The 23,841-nt window shown below is 39.2% G+C and overlaps 1 protein-coding gene across 2 annotated transcripts in view; it reads right to left on the reverse strand.

Annotated features, from left to right (window-relative positions):
* inpp5a (inositol polyphosphate-5-phosphatase A) overlaps positions 1 to 19,644 on the reverse strand; it is a 146,361-nt gene extending 126,717 nt beyond the window's left edge. For both annotated transcript variants that reach the window (XM_088305189.1, XM_088305190.1), the window contains exon 1: positions 19,138 to 19,644. In XM_088305189.1, the coding sequence (XP_088161315.1) occupies positions 19,138 to 19,215 (78 nt within the window). In that variant the 5' untranslated portion in view covers positions 19,216 to 19,644. The remainder of the gene's footprint in view (positions 1 to 19,137) is intronic.
* Between the last annotated feature and the right edge of the window lie 4,197 nt (positions 19,645 to 23,841).

The following is a 23,841-nucleotide window of genomic DNA, read 5'->3' on the forward strand; positions in this document are numbered from 1 at the left end:
CAAATGAAATAAACACCTCCAAGAGGTGCAATGCTCGTGCATGTCGAGAATATTAACCAAATTTTTGAAACAAGGTCAGTGGCTTTCAGAGGAGTAGGCAGCTGCCTAAAAATACCCGGCCAAGATTGGAGGACACTGATTGATGGAGCAAATTAGAGGAAGGAGGCCAGCTGAAGAAATGTTACAGAAATACACTTATTGGTTCGTGTGACACGTTTTCTAATGTTTCATTAAAGGAGGAAGTGAACCCAAAAACTTTATTTGCATATTTTTAATATATTCTATGTGCCTTCACTGGTCTAGATACGGCATTCCGATTAAGTTAAGCAGCAAAATTCATTCATCTTTGGGTCGGCTATTTTGTCACTTTCTGTCGACTGAAAATTACATTCCATTTGCCCAGGGCTAAGGTATCACCCAATCACCTGTTTTCTGAAGCTCTACCTAAAAGTTGGTCTGTGGTTAAAGTGACTGCCATCAGTGTTCAATGCACCATAAAATCTCGGGACACTCAGCAATGCAGCAAAAGTCCACTCAACACGCAGTGTCCATGGATCACAAAAAGGGATCCAGCACAACATGAAGAGGCTTAGAATGTGATCACGGCTCACATAATTCACATTGCAAGGAGTTCGTATGCTAAATCGCTCAAATCTGCGGGGGTGAGTGGCCAACTGTCATTTTTGATGATGCTTGGGTCCCATTCGGATTCGAAAACATCGCGCAGCATGCGACGGCCTTAAGAGGCTCATTACAACTCACTTGAACAAATCTACAGGGATCATCAGAGATGAGATAAGCTCCTGGGAAATGTTATCCTTGCGCAGGGTAATAAAGTATGGAGGAGGACCTTTAAAGTGTCTGAATCACTGTTAATGTTATGTAGGAAGGCGTGGTAAAAATAATGTATACTACAAATTACAAACCTGTTATTATCTGGATTTAAAGTGTAAAAAAAATATATATATGACTAATTCCTGACTCTTGCTTTGCGCACATGTCCAAAAGCATGGCCGCTTGTGACAATTTGTCAAGAAATGTCTCATACCCCTGAAAGATGCCTTTTTCGCCCCCTCATCTCAGCTATGAAGACCTCTTAACCAGAGATAGGAATCACGTCACATATGTGCAAGTCTCAAGTTTTAACCTCCCAGTCGTAACAAGCCAAGTCCATGTAGTGGTTTAAATTGAATTGACTTCATTATATTATACAACATTTTAAAACCATATGTATTACATATTTTGCTTTTAACTTAAATGTACTTCTTTTCAAAACCACATTAGTTCCATGAACTGTTTAACCAAAAATTATTCATTTAAAAGCAATATTTATTCAATGTTCAGCTTCAGTTCATTTTATGGTAACAGCGACCTCATTACTACCAGCATTAGTTCTTTGATTATTATGTTCTTAGAAATCATATTTGCATTAACTTTTACCATTTGTGTCCTCTTTTAACACCGCACTGTGACAAAACGGATGTGTGGTTGGAGAATCAATGTTTCCATATCATCTCAGTGTTTTGTATCATATTAAGATAAAGTTAGCTAACTACTGAGTTTAACAACCGCAGATACAAGACAGAATGGGTCATCAAATGGAAAAAAGTTGGATGTAATAGTCTGGCTGTCCGTTATCTTTGATGAACAAATTTTGCAGATTTTCAATCAGGCTAAGTTGGAATAGCCGAAAGCCGAATAACTCCCTGCCCCATGTCATCTTCTCTGATATGCTCAGGCATGCTTCTTTGCAGAAAATGGTTTGACTGACTGACAGGCTAATCCTCCAGTCATGAGAGAAACATGCCAATTGCGTGCTTGCGCAACAACGTTTGTTAGGTTACTGCCTAATTAATATTATATTTATTTAAACCAGGCGGCACGGTGGCCGACTGGTTAGCACGATGGCCTCACAGTGAGAGACAGCATCGGGCGTGGGTTCGATCCCGGCTCCGGCCATCCTGTGTGGAGTTTGCATGTTCTCCCCGTGCTTGCGTGGGTTTCCTCCGGGTACTCCGGTTTCCTCCCACATTCCAAAAACATGCATGGCAGGCCGATTGGTTGTTCGTCTCTGTGTGCCCTGCAATTGGCTGGCAACCAGTTCAGGGTGTCCCCCGCCTACTGTCCGAAGATGGCTGGGATAGACTCCAGCACCCCCCTAGTGAGGAGAAGCGGTACAGAAGATGGATGAATGGATTATTTAAACCAATCATAAAATGAGCAACAAATCAAGTCTGTCAAGTCATTATTTCTCAAGTTAAGCCCAGATGCCTTAACGTTTAAGTCGAGACTTTTTTAGTTTTTGACAATTCAAGGCAATTTAGAGTTAAACCAAAATCAAAAGTCGCACAAAACCAGATGAGCAGGCATCAGATTTATATGTGATCAGCTCAGTGAGCATCAAAAGGAAAAAAAAAGTGTATTTTAAAGTAGTGTATTTTGCTGTTGTGTTTTTGTGACGCATGATCACATGACATGCCTAAACTTTTCTGACCCAAGATCAACTTTCCAAGCAAGCAACTTCTCGTGGACGGGTTTGGGGAATCCCTGCGGATGCGCGTAAGTGTAAACGATCGCATCTTACTCTCGCGGCAGCCATGCATCTTCAGTTCGCTGTTCAGTGAGCTAAAATTCCAGGCTGCCACCTCAGCTTTGCACCGTATTTGAAGGAACAGCAAATGTGGTTTTAAATACATAGTAACCTACTTTTTTTGTATTTGGAAAAAAAATGAAATATATTTTGTGGTAGGGTGCACAACCTGTCGCTTACACACATAAAATGTATTATAATAATATGAAAATGCACACAACACTAAACTTTTTGAGTTGCAATACATTGAGAAATGAGGATTAAGCGCCATTAAAAGTGGTAAAAATGCTCACTCACTCTTTTTACACCATAATATTAAAAAAAAACTAGGCAAAATGCTCAATAATAAAAAGCAGTGGTAGTGGAGTAAAAGTGTCAGTAAATCAGCTGACACAAAAATCTTCAGCCTTTTTAGTGTGAATCAGCAATTCAATTAGTTGGGATTTGGGTAAATTATGTGTCATCATAATACAGGAAATTACAACAGACGCAACTAAGCAGTGTTGGTTGTTGCTTCGTACTCTGGAGTTCAAGTCTGTGGCCAACTCACGACAATTCAAAAGATGGCACAATTATGCAGGGAATTGGCCAATATCTGCTGATGAAGGTACGGTAACGTTAATTAGTGTGTCCAAAATGTCTAGAATGAGAGCACACATCAAATGTAGAAATCAGGCAAGAAAATGCTCACGCTGCGCAATACGGAGCAGGTTTCAAAGGAGCTTTGTGAGTGATCTGTAGCATCTGACTAGTTTGAGCTCTCCCACTCACACCCCTGCCATGTGTTACTCAACAGATACATCATACTTCTTTTTTTTTGATGCACAGAAGATATTCCAATGAGATCTCCAGATACGCCTCTGCAGCCAGAAGTCAATCAGAAAGACAAAAAGGGGGACGGAGGAAGAATATACGTGCGCATTCCATTAGTTCATCAGCATTTTTCTAAATAAAATATTGCTATAGAAATACTTTGTACCTCCTTGCTGTAAATTTTGAATTCTGATGATTATTTGAAGTTTTCCAGTTTCATTATCGCCATGACATTTTAGTCAGCATGTGCCGAGTTTAGTCAGCCCAGCACCACCTCGCTCTAGGTTTTCAAGTTAGCAAGTGACAAGCTAATGCTTCGGAACTTTGATGAATTCCCCACCAAATGACGAGTGATTTCTGAAAATTTCAACGCTCCCTTTTCCATCTGAACAAGACCGTTGCACAGGATACAGCTCAACAACCCGGAAGAGCCCATTTCTTTTTAACTCTTGAGAGAAGATATGAAACCAAAGAAAAGCTTGGGAAAAGAACAATTGAGCTAATTTCAACTGAGCAAACGAAACAACATACACTCGTACTCCAGATAACACAATGGTCAACATACTATCGTGGATGTGGTCAAACAAATATGACTGACTATGCTCTTTTATCTTGAATTTGTTTGGTCAATGTGATCAGATTGGAAAATTACGTGTATTTCATAGTAATAATATAATGAGAGTCACAAATCCATGATGCATCATCGAGGGTGAGTTGTAGGAGTTTAAAATGGTTTTATTCAATATAAAGTGAAGTATAAGTGTTCTAGCTGTCAGTGAGCTTGCTACCCTCCCTCCCACTTAAATGAAAAAAGTATTAATCACACAATAATAATAATAATAATAGTAATTATTATTATTATTCTAATAACAACACCTATAACGTTGCCACAGAAATTTGGAATGGGACTGCTAACTACTGCAAGGTGGAAAGCCACATGTGCCCAAAAAAATGGCAAAATTAGAATTGGGAAACAAAAAAATAATAATTTTTTTTTGTATTGGGAAATCTTGAAAAAAAAAAAGTGGTATGAGTAAGATGAACAATTTAAAGTTGGAACAGTTAGAATTACTCATTAGAATTGGAAATTAACACCCCGCCCAAAAAAAAAAAAATTGTGATATTTGGGGAAAAGTTAGTTGGAATTATTAGAATTGGTTTAAAATGTGTAAATCAGAGGTAAAAAATAAATAAATAAATAAATAATAATAATAAAAAAATTAAAAAAAAATTTAAAATGGGAATTTTTCACAAAACCTTGGCCACTCCATGGGCACCCTGGCCACCCCAAAGATAAAAATCTTGCTCCGCCAGCAGCTGTTAATTTCCTGTACCCGCCTGTGACAATGGTTTACAGCTGAGATCAATGAGAGAGCGGACACCTGGAACAATATGCTCTCATGACTTAATGCTTTAACAAATACTGGTTCCACAAAGGGCTTGAGAGAACGACAAGGGTTTGGGGAATGTGACCATGTTCTCATTATTTAAATCTGATAACAAAAATTAAGGCTTGCTTCAAGTCAAATAAAATACAATACAATATATGTTTATTTGGCTCACCATGGTAACACAGAATTCAGAAAATGTTCATTTCCGATCCGAGTCGGGCCGAGACACATCTTTTGATACCTTATTTGCGTGAGTATGTTAAACGATGTGGGCTAAATTCTTGCAAGAAACAAAATGTCAGCATAATAAACAATATTATACAATAGGTATGCACGAGAGTAAAGATGAGATACTTGCTTCGGTAGCAGTATCACTGTTAGTAGTACAGCTTGATTAGCAGCAATCCCATAATAAGAGTAAAATTAATAACTGGTGATGATTGATGATGATCATTTATCACCATCCCACAAAAAATAATATCGACAGGGGTGTTTACTGAACTGTCAATTGAACTGATGCCCTAAAAAAAAGACATTGCATAAATGCTACATCGCTGGCTAAAAGTATCAAACTATACAACTGTTATTTCAAACTGCTGACCACGCATCAGGGTAGTTTCCAGAACAAAATGCATCAATACAGGAAACATGAATGACGGAACTTCACAAATTAAATTAAGAGCTGAAGAAACTTTTAGGATTAAAGGTAAAATGTCTAACTGTTTTATTTAGTATTTTGTGGATTGATATGACCAGGATGGTTGTAATTCTACGCAGAAGCAATTCAAACTATTCATTTAAGTAATTATTAATTACGTAGTTAAGTTTTACTTCCACTTTCTTTTTCAGTAGCTGGACCCCATCCATAACGGACCTTGCACTGCAGAATGGTGTATTTATGTTCTGGTAGTTGCAAAACATACAATTCTATAATCTAAATCTCTACAACTCATTGATTAACTTTTAGTCCCTTTGATAATTTCATGTACGGTTTGAGCCACTGGAAGAAAAAAAATGTCACCGCCCCTTCAAAAAAAATAAAACAGTAGTAGTATTTGGTGTAATTGAATGATTAGTGAATCTTAATATAATGCATGTCTTAGAGTTTTTTTGGGGGGAGGAGTTTTTTCATTTCTTCTTTCTGTTCCTGACTCATGACCTTTGAACACCTTTGCCTTTTATTTAAGATAAGATAAGATGTCCTTTATTAGTCCCACAATGGGGAAATTTGTTGTTATTTTTGTTGGACAAATTACTGCATTCATTTTCAAAAGTGCTCTCCTATTTTTTTTTCTCATGGGCATTGAGCCAGTTTATGACACATCCTAAAATATTTGTTATTGTGTCAAGTGTAGTTATCATGCCGCCTGAATGTGTAATTGTGTGCTTGTTTACACGCCAAGCACGTGAGCTAAGGAGTTTTTCTGTAGCAAATTGTGCTGACATGTTGGATAAATGTTGATGCAATTATGACATTTTATTTGACTTTTTTGTCTTTTGACGAGTTGCATAGTTGTTTGCAAAAAATAAAAAATAAAAAACATTTACCCCCCCAAAAAAACAAGTAGCTATTTTACTCCACAATAATGAAAAAAATAAACAATGTAACGTTAGCAAGGACGATAGATAGATATAATTAAATAAATAGACTGGAGACAGACTGATCCTCATCTTAAATGTGTATTCAAAAACGAGTAAGCAGACATACTGGATTGTTGTTCCGAAATGTCTTCCACGCAAAAAGCATCGGCAACACACTAAAGAAGCAAACTTTGCTTGAGGGATATTCGATTGGCAAATGGTAATACTTTATGACAACAATGACAAAAACCCTGCAGCAAGTTTCAAACTGTACAACCAGTTGATTTCACATAAAATGTTTGTGCTACTACATTACCACTAACAGTTTGTCATATCATCGGTCTGACTTGCCTTAAATTTGCTTTCAAAACTCACGAAATAATGGATTAGAAATTAGCTCGATCTATGATAACGACGTCAAGTTGTTACCTTCAACAAGCTGCCTGGTAATAATTCTTCCCAGAGAAACGTCATTGAATGTCGGCTTTCAAATCTGCTCAAAGAATCCACCCTCAAAAAGCGTAAATAGCTAATACGGGCGATATGGAGAAAGAAAAATAACAATGCCTAAATTGTATACTCCAATAGTTTGTCATACGCGTGTCTCCGATGTGAATTGTGTGAGCTTGTATCACGTTCTGAGGCTCCAGAACTGGGCACTCGACCCTTTTTTGCCGGTCAGTCTCCTTCAACCACGATCTCTTTGCCGATCCGACCCCGACCTTCCGGCCTTATTCATGACCATTTTTCAGCCGCCGACTCCGTTCCTACCCCACCCCAAAAAAAAATGTCCGTGCATGGCGGCGCCGCCGCAGGAGAGATGCAAACGCCAGAGGTTTATTACAACATCATCAGCAGGCAAATTGATTCAAATTAATATTAAAATCCACTTTCCTTATTATGGTCTTATTTGTCTCCTACCTCCAGCATATCTACGGATCAAAGAAAGCTATTCGAACAGCCTTTGATTTAAAATATACAAAGAATTTGGTGACTTTGAATTAATTCCAAGATCGTATTCAAGTAAATAACTGTTACAAGCTCCACAAAAGAATAGTAGTTGAAAAATGTGATTAATCGCAATTAATTACCAATTTTTTTGTGATTAATTAATTTTCAAGGCCCTAGAAAGAGTTATAACGAAACAGACTACGACTGTTAGTGTAACTATTTCATAGTCTTCATGTGTACAACAGAAGACAATTTGAAGCACGGTGGTAGGGGCCTTGCGTTTAATCTCTAAATTCTTGCCACTTTTAGGTCTTGTTGTGCTGCAGTCTATTCTTATCTCAAGTCACTCATGCACACAGCATCCTGTTTGCATTGGGACAGGAGCATTGCCTCTATGTGACGCTATTTCACAGACATCAGATTTTCTGCATGTTTCGGTAAACACTTATTTACAATTACGGACAAGGTGGAAATCATGTATTTTTCATTTCATCTGTCTTTTCTTTTTTTTTTCCCCCCAACAGCTGCATAACAGCTGAGCATATATTTCAAAGGATGTTTCAAGTGTTCCAATATGTGGCAATATGAGAAGTAATTTCTGGTGCTTGAAAAGTAACAGACTGGCAAATCTTTATTGTGAATGAATAAAGTGTGGTTGAATCAATCTCAACAAGTTTAGTTTTAGAGGTTTGTGCAAGAAAATCAGAACACCTGATCAACAAAGTTAAAATAACTGTTCATTCATGCTCGTACTCACCCAGGTGCACTATTTATCTCATTTTGAAACAGACATCAACTAAATACTTCAAAATATTTAGAGGGTGATTCTTCTATCAAGAATTATAGGTGGGTATGAAGAAATTAGAAAAGTCAGGTGGAGTCATGCATCCATCTATCCATTATCTGAACCGCTTCTCCTCACAAGGCGTGCTGGAGCATATCTCAGCTGTCATCGGGCAGTAGGCAGGGGACACCCTGAACTGGTTGCCAGCCAATCACAGGCGACAGAGACAAACAACCATCCGCGCACACACTCATACCTCGGGGCAATTTAGAGTGTCCGATCAACCTGCAATGCATCTGTTTGGAATGTGGGAGGAAACCGGAGTACCCAAAGGAAACCCACGCAGGCACTTGGAGAATTCAATAATTCAATAATTTGTCTCAAAAAGTGAAATGTTGCATGATATATTAGCTAACATGACCAACAAAAAATATTTTACACACAGAAATGTTGGCCATCTGAAAGGTGCATTAAGGTAAAATGGCCTCAGTACTTTGTAGGGCCATCCATTTCAGAGGTGTCAGTCCAAGTCTATAAAGTTGCTTCTAGGTTGAAAAAAATGCACCCGTGGTTAAAGCCAAACAGTGGCAGTTTTTTTTTTCTTCTATAGACCTGGATTTGACACCACTGTCTTTTGCATTAATGACAGCATCAGGGTGACATGGCTTGGAGGACATCAGCCTTTATAGTAAGTAATATGTGCCTAATACTATGCTGAGTATATATTTGGGCGTTTTGTTTTTAGATTTATTTATTTTATTTGACTATTTTATTTATTGAGATGATACAATAGTTTTATGACAATTCAGAAGTGCCTAGCAAGTAAAATGTTTATATAAGGAAAGCATACTCAAATTTATATTTTTGCACTTTTTTAATTTAAGCTAAAATAAATATGATTGATTTGTCTTAATATTGTTTCCATTCATATTTTTTATACCAAAAAATAATAATTGTTTGAATAATTGGGATTTCAATTTTTATTAAAATAATTGTGGTTAATATTGTTGTCATAATAGAAGAACTGTTAAGATCGAAACATTATAAGACAGCTGCGGCTTTCTCTTGAACATTCATTTTTCAGTATAAAAACTTTATCTTTGACAAATAAAACAAAACATACTAAATTTAAAAAAAAAGCAAAAGAGGATGGAATAAAAATACATTTATGAATAATTATTAAGACACGGGGAAAAAAATTCATCCAAAAAAAGTGTGAAGCAAATCGGAGAATTGCTTATGAATTGCATAAGGAGCACTGTTGCTTGTGTAGTTCCTTTTCAAGAACACTTACATGTCTACTATCTTAAACAATGACAACTAATGCAACGTGATTTTAAACACTAGCATTTATTTATTAACCTGCGACAGACGAAGATGATGCTTCTGTTGCCGCGTTATTCTCACCAGTGGCGGCGCTGATGCAACTACCAACTACGCGAAAACAAACAAGCGTGCCACTGCTGGCTGTGCCGATATAATTCAAATAAGGTATAGTACGGATTTAATCAACGTCAACCTTTGATTCGCTATGGTGTGGAAGCACTTCAGCAACACACACACAATCTCAAGCACACACACACACACACCTATGCAGAAAAATTCACACACCAGAATTCCAACACTATGCGGGAGCACTTTAAGCTATGTACAGTTTATGAATGAAATTATAACGATAATTGCCATTCATCGCATGGGAATAATGGCATATAGAATCGCCTATATATTAAATATCAATATTGAGATAAATAAATGTGTCCATATCACACACCATTATTGTATGACTTCAGTTCTTGAAAATAAAAAATGTCACCCAAGCACAATAACGATACTTTGGGGCAAAAAGGAATACCTAAATGGGTTAGGTTGAGCCTCATATTGTTTCCAAAATCATTTTTTTTATAATAACCAACTAAATTCTGATGTATGTTAGTTTCTCCTTCTTTATTGGATCTTTCAAACTGTCTCCCTGTTGATTTAGTCACTCCCCTGTAGATCTTCCAGTAGAATGACGCAAACAATAATATATATAGAAAAAAATTCTGAAACCCACAGACGGCGAAACACACGCAGACTGGATAAGTACTGTAAAGCATAGTCATCATGTGAAATGCGAAAACAGAAATTGGGAATGTTCTATGGAATGGATTTTTTTTTCATCCAGATGAACAACTAACCAACATTAATTGACCAGATCAATAAATAAATTCATTAAAGGGATGTGAGGTTAAATTACACAAAGCATGGTGTCTCATGTCAGGTCAAGAAAAGCCCAACAAAGGAACCTACTCTATCTTGAAGTGGTTTGTTTTATACTTAGTATATGCAATGAAAAATATGCTCTGAAATCTTATCCCACCTTTTATGAGATGATTTGAAATTAAGATGTGACACAAAAAATAACCTAATAATTTTCTTTTTAATTATTTTTTTTAGTCCCCTCTATATATCAATGTTGCATTTTCCCTTAAAAGTACAAGAAATTAATGAAAATTAAATCTTTTTTTCATTTGTTCGTAAAATACATATTTTTTCTACAACGCACAAGAAAAAAGATTTTTTTGAAGTCCCAAATCCCAATCAAATATGTTGTTATATAACTTCCTTTAAAGAACACAAATAATTAAATTCAATACAGAAAAGAATTAATTTCAACATTTAATATATTGTTGTATTTTTAATTAATAAAAACTCAGATTAACCTGCAAAAAAAATTAAAAATTCACCTAAAACTTTGAAATTTGCTCCTCAAATCGCAAAAAGTCACTGATTTGTAAAACTGCTCTGCAAAGGAAAAAAAATATTTCAAGCCTTTGAATGGATACTGTAGCTCTGTGTGCTTAGCGATAACTCAAGAGAAAAAAAAAAAAAAAATCCAAGATTGATTCCTGAGAATACTACACCGACCAAACCTGCATGTCCGGAACAGGTTACTCAAACAGAAGCCTTGGCCCACTGTGAAATCTTTTGAGGTGATCGCTGACGTAACGACGCTAGCTGCTTAGGCTAATATAAATGCGTGTACTGTGGCTAACTTTCCATCAAACAAAAGCAAATGTACAGATGATTTTTACCGTTGGGACGATTTAATCCGCAAACCTATTAATCAGCCAGGTCCTAATCATCAAATCAATTCCATTTTGAGAGGACAGTTTTCGTGTTTTGTTTGTTAAACAAGCATATTTCCTGACCATACTGGGTGCCAAAAATGTTTTGCAATGTAGCAAGGTAGGCATAGTCAATGCTATTGGCTTCGCTGAGGTGTGGACTGGCGAATCCCAAGAAGCCCCTGAGATGAACTGCCACTTGTGTGAAGGAGCGCTGACAGGCAAATGGCAAAACTGGCAAATGGCCAGTGTGTGCGCTTCGGTGTGGAGAAAGGCAGAGTGTGAAGTATTTCAAAAGCCTCTCAACACATTGACACAAGCAAAACGCAGCAATCTATAAATAAAACCAATTTGACATTTGCAGTGTGAGGCGATAGAATGTCTGCATAGAAACACGTGAGGCTTCAATTCATATCGTTAGTTACACTCCGACTATAAAAGCATTTTCCACACAAATCTAATAATAGCTTTTTTTTTTAGAAGGACGTCCTATGCAGCGCTGTTGTATACACACAGCTGAAATCTAGAAATAGCTTTTGGAAGAGATTGAGAGATGGAAAGACAAAGGAGGGTTTGCATTTAAAGTGGAAACTTTATTGTTGCTGGGGGAAGACTAAGAGATAACGGTGGCATTGAAAGAAACCACACAGAAAAACAGACGTGCGTGTGCTCACAAGAACTAGAGAAGGTGGGATGGGTCATCCTAACCTAGATGCATTTCAATTTCTGTTCTGGTGCTTCGTGCATGACTTGAATGTACATCGTTCTTGTGGTGTTATTGGATGAAGGCAGAATAAGTATTCACATTAACTCTACTAAACATTCAAGTTGTTTGTATTTTGGGGGGAAAAACTAAAGACAAATTGCCAACTTTGATAACATGAATGATAAAGACAGAAAGATGAGATCAGGCCGTGATCATTCAATTCCACACAATCTACCAAATCCTGAACAATTAATCAAGGAGACAATTTTTAACATCAACGATCGATTAGGAAAGAATGGGTAAAAACAAATATCAAGGTCAGAAATGTAACAAAATATTAAGATCGCTCATTCATTTGCACCGATATCTACCCTGGATCCACAAGTGAAAGAGAAGTGAAGAGAGGACTGATGTGTAAATATGGAACAATTATGTCATAATTATTACAGACAAGAAAACAACTTGCATGTGTGTGTGCGTGCATTGTCTGGGGTGGGATACGAAATGTCAACTAACCAACAAGAACTACAATACAATGAAACGTACGGCTTGCCAATGTCTTGCATGACTGCAAGGAAAGTTAGTTCATCAAGCAAGAATCAGTGGAAAACTAGAAACTTTCCAAAAAGAATGATCTTTTTTTTTTTCTTCTATTACAGGCCAAACCTGTCAATGAAGCTTAATGAAATTTGCGCATCTGCATTGGCAAATCGAAAGTATGTGTTGGTTTTTGGATGCACATTAAAACATGTTTTATTTATTCAAATCATTAGTTAATTCAATCAGATTTTTTATGGTCTGTTCAAAGATTTGAGTTCAACAGGAAAATTTACTATGTCATGTCATGAGGCGAAAGCAAACAACTCAGTTCACAGCAGGAAAATCTGTTTCATATTGAAGGCTGCTTTGACAAGGCTATTAGAAATCTACGGCTGGATTTTCAACCTTGGGAGGCGTGATTACGCTATCCTGAAAGAATTCCATCACCGTTTTAAAAATATCACCCAAAATCAAAAAAGTCATTATATAGCCCATAGGCAACATCCCGCATGTCTGCTCTCTGACTGACACACAAATTAAAACGTCTAATAATCACTGAGCTTTTATTTTGAAAGTGCCTTTCTGTGCACTGCAACATATACTAACGTAAAATCACATGTTCATGAACGATACATGTTGCTCCTTTTGAAAATGCTTTGCCACGCCCTGACATTAGAAGAACTGAAGGGTTTGATCTTTTTTTTTCTTTTTTTTAAAAATAAATCACGGGCTGGCGTGCATCACGCGGCTGTTGTTGCAGGCTGATGACATTCAGGTTGTCTGATATTTGAAGACTATTTGCAGTCATGAGATGGTTATCCTGCAGCACAGTGAACAATTCGGGTTAGTTGCTTTTGCCTTGCAAATAGCTGATCTCTTATTGCCCCGTAGAGATTTGGTCAAGTCCATCAAGTTGAGAGAAGGTGAAACATTTTCTCTGCTCTGCATAACACTGCAGCGTTTCATGTGTTTCATGCGACCTAGCAGAGCAACATAACCTGGATGTGACGTCATCTTACCTATCACTGCACACCAGACCAAAAGGTAAAGGTTCTTTGTCACAATTACTTTTAATTATGTACCGTGGACCTTGCAAGATTCATTAAACCCGTCCCAGAGCACTGTGAGGCACAACAAGACTGCATGCAGAACTTACGTCATTACCTTGTTGTAAGGCATAAACAAACAAAGAAAGAAAAAAATGCACATTAAAAAAATAAATCAGGTATGCATGCAATGCATTTAGGAAAATGTTATATTTATGGCCATAAGACTTTGAAATCTATGCGCTACATGGCATTCAAGTACACAGGACAGGAGTTTATGGAACATTATTGAAGGAAATGTTCATTCAACCTTTATGCTTGAGAACTTCTCAGTGTATTTTGAAGCTTGGAGACAACTCTAATCAAAGTTTGTTATGACTGGCTGGAAGTGGGTACACCACGGAGGACACCAAAATAGCAACAGTTCACCTTTGTTTCATCAACTGTTCCATACAGTAACACATTGGAACAGACACAGAATCAAAACAAAATTCTAGCAGTCAGTTTTGGGTGCGGCGTTTCTCAGTCTCAACGTTGCCTCACTATTCAATTGCAGTTGTATTCCCACATATGCTTGATTTCTTGATTTCTCAGTCACACTCACTTCAATCCGACGTCACCTTTGAATTTCAAATCATATCCAATAGATGATATGATGTTTAGTGATTGGTTAAAATGACACTTTTATCAGATGTCACTAATGATTTATAATAGCAGGGGCAATTTCATGCAAGGCAAAAATGTGGGTTTGCCCTTTTAAAATAAATGGCAGCACTTCGCCAAAGATCATTTGCAAACGTGCATTATGTAATGATTATGTGTATTTGCAAGCTGTGCAGTGTTTTTCTATAGGTCACAACAAGAAAGTGACGTTATCTCTTTTGGTAACTGCCACATTCAAACATTCCACTATTCGACCTGAGAATGTTTTATTAGATTCCGTAGCCTTATAATGCATTATCCGTCATTTCAATATTTTTATTATTATTTTTAGAAACACATTAGCGTGGCCTCTTGGTTATTTTTTTTATCAAAACCATGTTGTTATCAAATGAAGAAAAGCACAAAATAATCATAGAGCATACAATAAAGGAAAATCACTTTTCTCAAGCTCTTTCAACTGAGAAATCTTGCTCAGTTAAGCAGCTTACGGGTCGTTCCGTGCCAAATCACCCGGTGGGTTTAACCAAGCAGGTTTTGATTTTGATGAAACTGTAATTGTCATAGTGATGGATCTGAATATATGCCCGCGTTTTTTTTGGTCAATCGGCGCAGGGGTTTGGGAGCTACGGCCTGCTGTATTGCTCGAAGACACCTGGGACAGGCTCTAGCAGGTCTGCGATCCTCGTAAGAAAGAGTGCATCAGATAATGGATGGATGGATGGATGGACGGATGAATATTAATTTCAAATCTGAGTGTCCGGATATTTTGACTCCTTATTGCTGCCAAATGAGAAAAAAATGCTCTGAAACTTTTAGGTATTTTAGAGAACATGTAAGAGATTACAATTCAGGAAAAAAATTGTTAAAGGGGAAATCAACCCCAAAATGTTATTTACAACAATATGTTCTAAGCAGGTCAACAAGTCAAAACATGTCATTCTGATTCATATTGTGTTTGTGGAATATAAATTAGGTATGAAAGCCACTCGTTTTTGTCAAGTCAAGTCAAGTCAATTTTATTTGTATAGCCCTTAATCACAGACAGTCTCAAAGGGCTTTACATAGCCACATAGCGCATTTTGTCCATCTCAGGTTCAGATTCAGAAAACAGCTGAGCTGTGATTGGTTGTTAGCTGAGCCCTGAGCAACTGTGCTGAAATTTTCAGTCAATAGAAGTGACAAAATGGCCGCCCCTGGAGATGGCTAAAAACAGGAGGATTTTACTGCTTAACTCCAATCCATTCATTTTCTAAGCCGCTTCTCCTCGCGGGGTTGCTGGAGCCTGTTCCAACTTTCATTGGGCGGAAGGCGGGGTACACCTTGAACTGGTTGCCAGTCAATCCCAGGGCACACAGAGACAAACAACCAAGGGGCAATTTAGAGTGTTCAATCAACCTATCATACATGTCTTTGGAAAGTGGGAGGAAACCGGAGTACCCAGAGAAAACCCACGCAGGCACGGGGAGAAAATGCAAACTCCACACAGGAAGGATGGAGCCGGAATCGATCCCACGACCTCTGCCGACCGCTTAACTTATATCGCACAAATGATGTATGAATCAGAATGCCATGTTTAAACTAGTGAAGGACCATAGAACATTTTACCGGCAAGATTTTTTGGCGGTTGACTTTTCCTTTAAGGTCACATAAGACGTGTCAATTTCAAGGTCAAATTCTCGGTCAAAAGGTAAATATGTAAGGTAAAGGTTACTCAAATATGCACCAATCTTTTTAATGCCCAACAATACCTCTTTTGTGAAGACTGGCCCGAGTAGTTCCAGAGATAAAAGGGTTCGACGGTAGGTGGCCATGCCCATTTTGGGAGAAAATGTCAAAATTCAGTGGGCCGTAGATTCCAAACCACAGCTCCGATTGACATAAAATTTGACATTCAGTGTAGTACTATGGCATCCTACATGTGTTACAGCTCTGACCTCTGAAGGCAGAAAATGTGCAGGTCAACTTGGTCACCCCCCCCCAATGTTCCGACGCCTGACTTACAGAGATGAGAAAAGCAGGAAAACAACATACAGACAAATAACAGCACTAATGACAGAAAGCAATTGAGTATTTTTGATATCGGAAAAGTCACTTTAGGCAAGTTTATTTGCACTCTGCAAATAACCTTCACAGAAAACAAACAAAAAAAAAACTCGGGTGCTTTAAAACGTTAAATCCCACACAGGAAAACTGCTAAAAAAATGTTTTTCAGTTCCTTTCTAAATGCTAGAAATGTGCGTGCTTACACCAGCAACAATTTCACAAAGTTTAGGATAAGTCTGAAAGAAATCTAAAGTCAAGGATACTGAGAGTACAGCCGGCACAAAGGTAATATACAAACTTAGCAATCATTCAAGATTAAAAATGTGTCCACAAATGAATGAATGTCTCTACTAACGAATAGAATTTCTCATCTACGCATTTAATAAAATACTATGAAGCTATAACCAAATTCAGATGGCCTCTTAGCTTCCACATTGTGTCTTAGAGCTCAGGGTCTCACATGACACTTCTCATGAGCAGACCTAAATTTGGAATCCAAGTCCACAAAGACTTCATTCAACTGTTACTTAAGGGGTACCAACACACTCTGAGCTATAAATAGAACCAGAAGCACACACTCACTCACTCACTCAAAGAGCGCAACAAACTCTCATGGACATTTCGGCTGAGTCTTTTCAAAGTCTGGGGGAGAAAAATCCATGAGACATTCAAAGCGAGGTTGAGAGGCGGGATATTTATAGTCCAGAGAGGGAGAACTCTTCCATCATGTAACAAAAGAGAGCCCCACTGCTAACACCACTGTAATTGACACGAAGGCTTTGGACCATTTGAGAAATTCTCCTGTTGACCCTGATTTAATGCAACTGGGTTACACATTGACGTCAATGTCAGTAAAGCCTAGGGAAGGATGTGAAATGTGAAAAAAAATAACCATGTAACACAGTGGAATGCAAACACCCCGGTCACAAACAAATCAGTGTACGAACGAAATTTTCTCACGAAATTTGCTTCGTTTCACAAACAGCCACAGTATTCATGCAGAGCATCCATTCATTTTAAAGGGGGCCGGGGGGGGGGTGCTTCTGTCATGAACGGTCTCAAAACGAAATCCGTGAGCCGGAGGTTCCACTGTGCAAGTGTAAAAATAAGTCAATCACCATTAATAAGGTTGAAAACAATAAAACACTGAAGTCTTACCAATAATAATCGGCCACATAAGAGTAAAAATAAGAATAAAATAAATAAATAGCAAGCAGCGACTCATATGACCATGCTCGGATATTGCTGCTTTGCCTGAAGTAAATCCTGTGACACTGACTTAAGTTCTTGCCAGGACATGGTCGGCATCGGTTTGCATTGGGAAGTTTTGTGCAACTTTAAAGAGACATTTTCATTCAAATCTAAATTTTTATTATTAAGGTTTGACTTGGGGCTGGGACGATAATTCAACATCAATATGTATTACGATAGTCAAGTGATCAATATCAAAAGAAAATGCCTTCAATAAAATGTTTGATAGAAAAAATATGAAAGCATACCACCACCGCGGCATTGAGTGTGTTGCTGGCAGCCCGCAGCGGCCTCCAAACATGAACAAGAGTCATTTAAACCAACAAAGAAAAAGCTGTTAAACCAACAAAGAAGAAGCATTCAAACCAATGAAGACGACGTAGCTAAACTAACGGCGCAGGCGTGCGTCATACGCAAAACAAGAGAGTTGTGTAACTTTGTTCAAATAAATAACCAGTCGACTCGGTACAATACGATGTATTATGACCATTAACACGACCAATTAAACACCTCCGAATGGAGACAAGGAGAGTTCCCTATCGCAATGTGCTGGCGCCAGTGTTAGCCATGTCCTCTCACCATCCCACATATAACTATGGCAATAATGAGTCCGCTGAAAAGATAAAGTAGTCCTGAGGTGGTTGGTCAATACTAATGCATGCGCAACATGAGGCTATTAGTTCACTACTCATTGAATGAAGGCTAATACAGGTGTATTAACAATATTGTTTTGGGGTAGCATCTAAAGCATAAATGCATCGGTTCATTTCACTACATTACAATGTATCCAAAACAGTTCTAGGTAAAAAATAACAAGAAATCCATAATTATCAACATTGACTGATATGAAATAAAAAAGGAGTGTATTTAATATTTATATTGACCAGTTATTTGAGTTTGTCATCATTGCATTGACTTCTTTAAGTCTTGAGTTTTATATTATTGCTGTCCTGTGATAAGCATGCATGTCCAATTTTTGCCATATTTGTTTTTAATTTTCATGTTAATGGGATGTCTGTAAAAAAATTGAGGTTCAACAGTTTGAAATACAAGAAAGAAAAAAAAAAAAAAAATATATATATATATATCGACCAATACGAATATATATCGCAATATACTTTTCATCCATATCCCACCCAGCCCTAGTTTGATTGCAGTGCTAAAGCTCGAAACAGAAACCTCAAGTGACAAATGGAACGCTTTTAGATCTTCTTTGGTTAAGAACCTCAACATGAGCAAAAATCTATGACACTTATATAAGATTTCGTCTACTGGCGAAAAAAAGAATAATTGTCACCCTTTGATAAGGTTTTGTTTTTGCTGGCGACCAGACAGCAACGTGGGCTTGTGTTGTGAATCTCCCGTCCCGTCTCACTGACATCTTAATAATTTCCACGCACATGACATGAGCGAGAAAGTGGGCCATTGCAAACACACAACAGGAAACGTTGAACATAAAGAGCCAGTGAGTGTGTTTATGAAAACTATGACAGCCTCGCGTGTTTCTGCGCGAGACTGTTGCTGTTTAGGCTACCGCGGGCGACTTGAAACTGCGAGTCGTGACAAGCTGAAATGTTGCAAGGGGAACGCGAACAAAAAACGCAAAAGAAACACACAAAAATACATGAATAAAAAAACAAGTAGGTGCAGAAGGCGAACGGAGTAACTTACATCCTCGAACAGGGATCCAACGTTGGCTGTCACCAGCAGTATTCCCGTGCCTTGCGCCGTTGTCAGCTTTCCAGCCATGATTGTACCTCGCAGGTGGGTCAAGGACTGGATGGAACTTCACAGGTAGGAAAGCAACCAGCGAGCAGAGGCGAACGTCTCAGAAAGCTGCTTAAAACACGGGGAATTCGCGACTGACGCCGGGGCTGAGGTGGCTCGGCTGGAGCATATTTTTTCAGCGTTGGCCGTGCATCTACGAGGAGTTGCTTTGCAGTACAAGGTCCGTTGGCGTCGGTTGTTAGCGTGCTGCTTCTCGCGCTCTACTTTCCCATCTCCATCGTAAAAGTTTCCGTTTTAATCCACGGCGAGCGCCTGTGGGGTCTGCTTCATTTCAAGGGACCAGCCTTTTCCTCGCTTGGAACAGTGTAAAAGTGTCCCTCGTGAAGCAGGACTCTAACCAGGACCATCGCATTCAGTCTTCAGACTCGATAGGCTGGAGTACCGCACTGCTGTGACGTCACTGTGCCAATAGGAAACACGGGGCTCTCTTAAAGGGCCAGCGCACTATAAACACAGCTGTTCCTCTTGTGCTGTGCAGTCGCTGATTTGTTGAGATTGCTGGCATGATAAGCAGGCTTGACAGCAAAAGCGAGTCTAGGGTCGGGACGTAAAGGGACCCTTAATTGACGTTAACTTTGGTACTTATATAATAGGTTTGCATGTAAAAATCACATCAGTACTAAAATGCCCCCCCCCCAAAAAGACAAATTGGCACGCCCAATTTGGAGCTCGGTTTGTTATTTTTTTCGGGTTCCAGCGTCTATATTACAGCAGGGAGGCAAGCGAAGTAATATTGCACGCTTTGTCAGTTCTGTTGTCTAAAACAGCCACCAAATGCAAAGGCACATTACTACTCTTGTCCACTTCACCCTGTGAAAGTATAAAAGACTTATGCACAGTAGCTTGGATTTATTGACATGTCTCACCTCCACAAAATCAAAAACACTGTGCCAATCGATTCTCCACTTACACAGACTGAAGTGGACAAGAGCAAGAATGCGCACACGAACCCCGACTGGTAATATTTCTGACATTTAGCAAAGCTAAAGTCGTGTCAACTCTCAGGAGGCATACATATTTGTAAATATTCAGTTTGGGAAGTGTTGAATGTCACGTTTGTGGATCAGCATGCATGCGCTTTTATTTTTTAGACAAACATCACACGACGTTTCGAGAACTCTCAGATATTCACGTGTGGGAAGGCCATCGATCCTCCGTCTGCTAGGAGGCAGCGTGCTGTCTCCACTGAACGGGACCCAGCTATCTCATTCTTTCTTGCTTCATAAACGGAAATTGAAAAACTGGCGACCAGTTCAGGGTGTAGTGCACCTTTCGCCCGAGGTCAGCTGGGATAGGCTCCAGCACCCCCCCTCCACCAACATCCCTGTAAATGATAACCGGAGTGGATGATGACTCTCCTCCAAAACGAGCCTTTATCTGATCTATCATGTGTTTGCATGTTTTAGATGATTCCCACCTTATTCAAGCATCAGCAAGCTTTGCACATGCCTGTTAACGATTGCTCATTTGAAGATGTGTTGGAGCGAGGGAAACATCTAAAACAGGTTGTTCTGCCTTGACACAGAAGACGTTCTTCTTCTGCTGCTACCTCTTCTTCGTCTACATCGCTGCTGTAGCGAACAAAGAGAAGAAGAAAAACATCCCCCTTGACAAGGCAAAATAAGCTTGTGGGAAAAAAAATTTGCAGATGTATTTGGTTTCCTGACAGTTACCTTTGTCTTATAATACATTACCTTCAAACATGTCTAAACTTCTACACTACAATACAGCAGTTCCAATTAATATTTATCAATTTAAAAACTTTCAATAAATCTCATTGTACTCACCAGAGACTCTGATGCAGAGGCAGGAGGCCTCTCTTTGGTTCTGCGAGTCTGTCTGTGAAACAAGCTAACCAGCGACAGTGTAGGTTGACCTAGCCAGCCCTAGCCTTGTTAAATTCAGTTTTTCTTAAAAAGTGCATCTTTGAAAGTGATTTATTCCATGATGTCCGTCATTGTCCTCTGCCGTAAATCACTTTTGGATGCACATTATAATCTCAACCAGGCAGAGGTCAAAAGTGACAGGCCAAAATTGAGATGATGAGGGTCCTAGTTGGCCATAGTAAAGCAGGGTCAATGCAATTCGGAGATGGAGTCAGAGCTCACTTTAAATCGCCAACACAACAATAAGTGTTTAAGTGATGTCATGTCATGTCATTATCCACACCACTTATCCTGTACAAGGTCGCGGGATCGTGCTGGAGCCTATCCCAGCTGACGACGGGCGAAAGGCGCACTACACCCTGAACTGGTTGCCAACCAGTCACGGGGCAAACATAGACACCGTCACTGTGTGGCAACTGAAACCACGCTGCCCGCACACAACTCAGGCGAGTGTACCACGACATCATCAGTGACCCACTGTTTAAGTGATGTGGGACTTAATGAGATTTTATAAATTCTTCCATTTTCCATTCAGTTCTTTTGTTTGAGTAATGTATTAAAAAAAATACATATCACATCTGTGTTGTGTGTTCCGCTCCCTTGTTGCAGCTCCTCCGCTTTCATCCACCGGGCGAGTAAACGCAACTATGGTTTCGTGCACCACCACATGCAACACTTGCACCATTCTCATGGAAAGACTCTCCCTGCTAGAGGGACGTGTCCGCCAGCTAGAGCAGAGTAATGTGGTAAACGTAAATGTGGCGGACTCGACTGCTAGCACGGGTTGTAGCCAACCTGCTAGTCCGGTTAGCATTGGCCGTAAACGGCTTGCTAATCGCGGTGAGCCTGTTAAGACACATAGCAGTTCCATTCCACCTCGGTCTCCCGCACTTTAGTGATAGGTGACTCCATTACCCGCCACATTAAGCTTGAAAATCCAGCCACAGTAATGTGTATTCCTGGGGCCAGAGCACCCGACATTGAAGCTAATCTCATGGAGCTAGCACGCAAGACACCAGCGCAGTGCAAACAACGCTAGCTATTCAGATATAGTGATACACGTTGGCTCCAATGACACTAGGATGAAGCAATCAGAGATCACAAAGAAAAACATAGCAAGGACTTGTGATCTCGCCAGAAAGATGAGTCGGCATCGTGTAATTGTCTCTGGCCCCTTGCCTGCGAGAGGCAATGATGAGAGGTTTAGTAGATTATTCTCGCTAAATCGGTGGCTGGCTAGTTTTTGTAGTGAGCAGGGACTGCAGTTTATAGATAACTGGCCTTCTTTCTGGGGCCGACCCGACCTGCTGAGGATGGACGGTCTTCACCCTAACTGGGAAGGCGGCATCACTCTTTCTAGAAACATAGGTTATTGTTTGAGCCTTCCATGATTATTCATATTAGAGCAGGTCGGGTTGCAGGCGAATAGTGAGCCCGTAAGGAAGGGTATGGAGTCTGTAAGGCTAGAGCTAACTAGCGCTATGCTAGACTTAGACAACACACATAGCTTTTCTTCTAGATTTGAGCGCTACACACCATACGTTGTTACATCTCATACTGATATAATTTCTACTGAGGTGGCAATACATGATGGGTTTAAGCATTCCTCCTCGGTCGGTTTTATCGACGACGAGCCGTTCTCTCACAATAATAGCACTTGAAAGCTGGTAAATAACTATCGGATTCCGACCGTCGGAAATTCTCGCCGCGTTTATAGTTGCTCGAGGTACAATCCGGGACCTAGGCAAGGCAATCTCCTTAATATTATGATCAGGAGTCCTGTTGCGCGGAATAACTTAGATAGACCTATTTTACTGAAACTCGGTTTTTGTAAATATTAGATCGCTTTCATCAAAAGCCTTGTTAGTTAATGACCTTATTAGAGACCATAATCTTAACATGATTGGTCTTTGCGAGACCTGGTTAAAACCGAATCAGTTTTTACCGCTAAATGAGGCTTCGCCTCCAAACTTCGTGAGCTCACATGTTGCGCGCCCTAAAAGAAAGGCTGGGGTGTAGCCCTCATTTCCGAATCTAATCTAAAACTTAGTCCTCGTCCTAGCAATTCCTTTAAAACATTTGAAGTTCTTATTATGCGATACACAGCCGCGCTGCAGTTTTATCTTGCCGTTCTTTACCGTCCGCCTGGCTCTTACTCAGGCTTTTTAGATGAATTTTCTGAATTCGTAGCTGATTTAGTAACTCATGCGGATAATATACTTATTTAAATTAACCTTGTTAAAGTTACTAATGATCTTCTCATAGCTATGGACGCCGACACCTCATCAATATTACTCTTACTCGATCTTAGCGCCGCTTTTGACACCGTTGATCATAACATATTATTAAAACCCCTTGAAATGTGTGTTGGCATTTCAGGTTCAGCGCTTTCTTGGTTTAATTCGTATCTGTCGGACAGGACGCACCATGTAATTCATGGCAAATGCGACTTCGGATCTTTGCAAGATCACGTGGAGTTCCGCAGGGATCGGTACTTGGACCTCTATTGTTTAGCATCTACATGCTACCGCTTGGTGATATTATAAACATTAGTTTTCACTGTTATGCTGATGATACGCAGTTATACATGCCGTTGGATATAACGAATCCGCGTGATTGCTATAAATTAGAGGCATGCCTTGCCGAAATTAAACAATGGATGTCTTTCAATTTTTTGCGTCTTAACTCAGATAAAACCGAG

Source organism: Idiotropiscis lumnitzeri, chromosome 9 (assembly GCF_059441095.1).
Source record: "Idiotropiscis lumnitzeri isolate Australia: NSW breed Sydney's pygmy pipehorse chromosome 9, RoL_Ilum_1.0, whole genome shotgun sequence".
NCBI lineage: Eukaryota > Metazoa > Chordata > Actinopteri > Syngnathiformes > Syngnathidae > Idiotropiscis > Idiotropiscis lumnitzeri.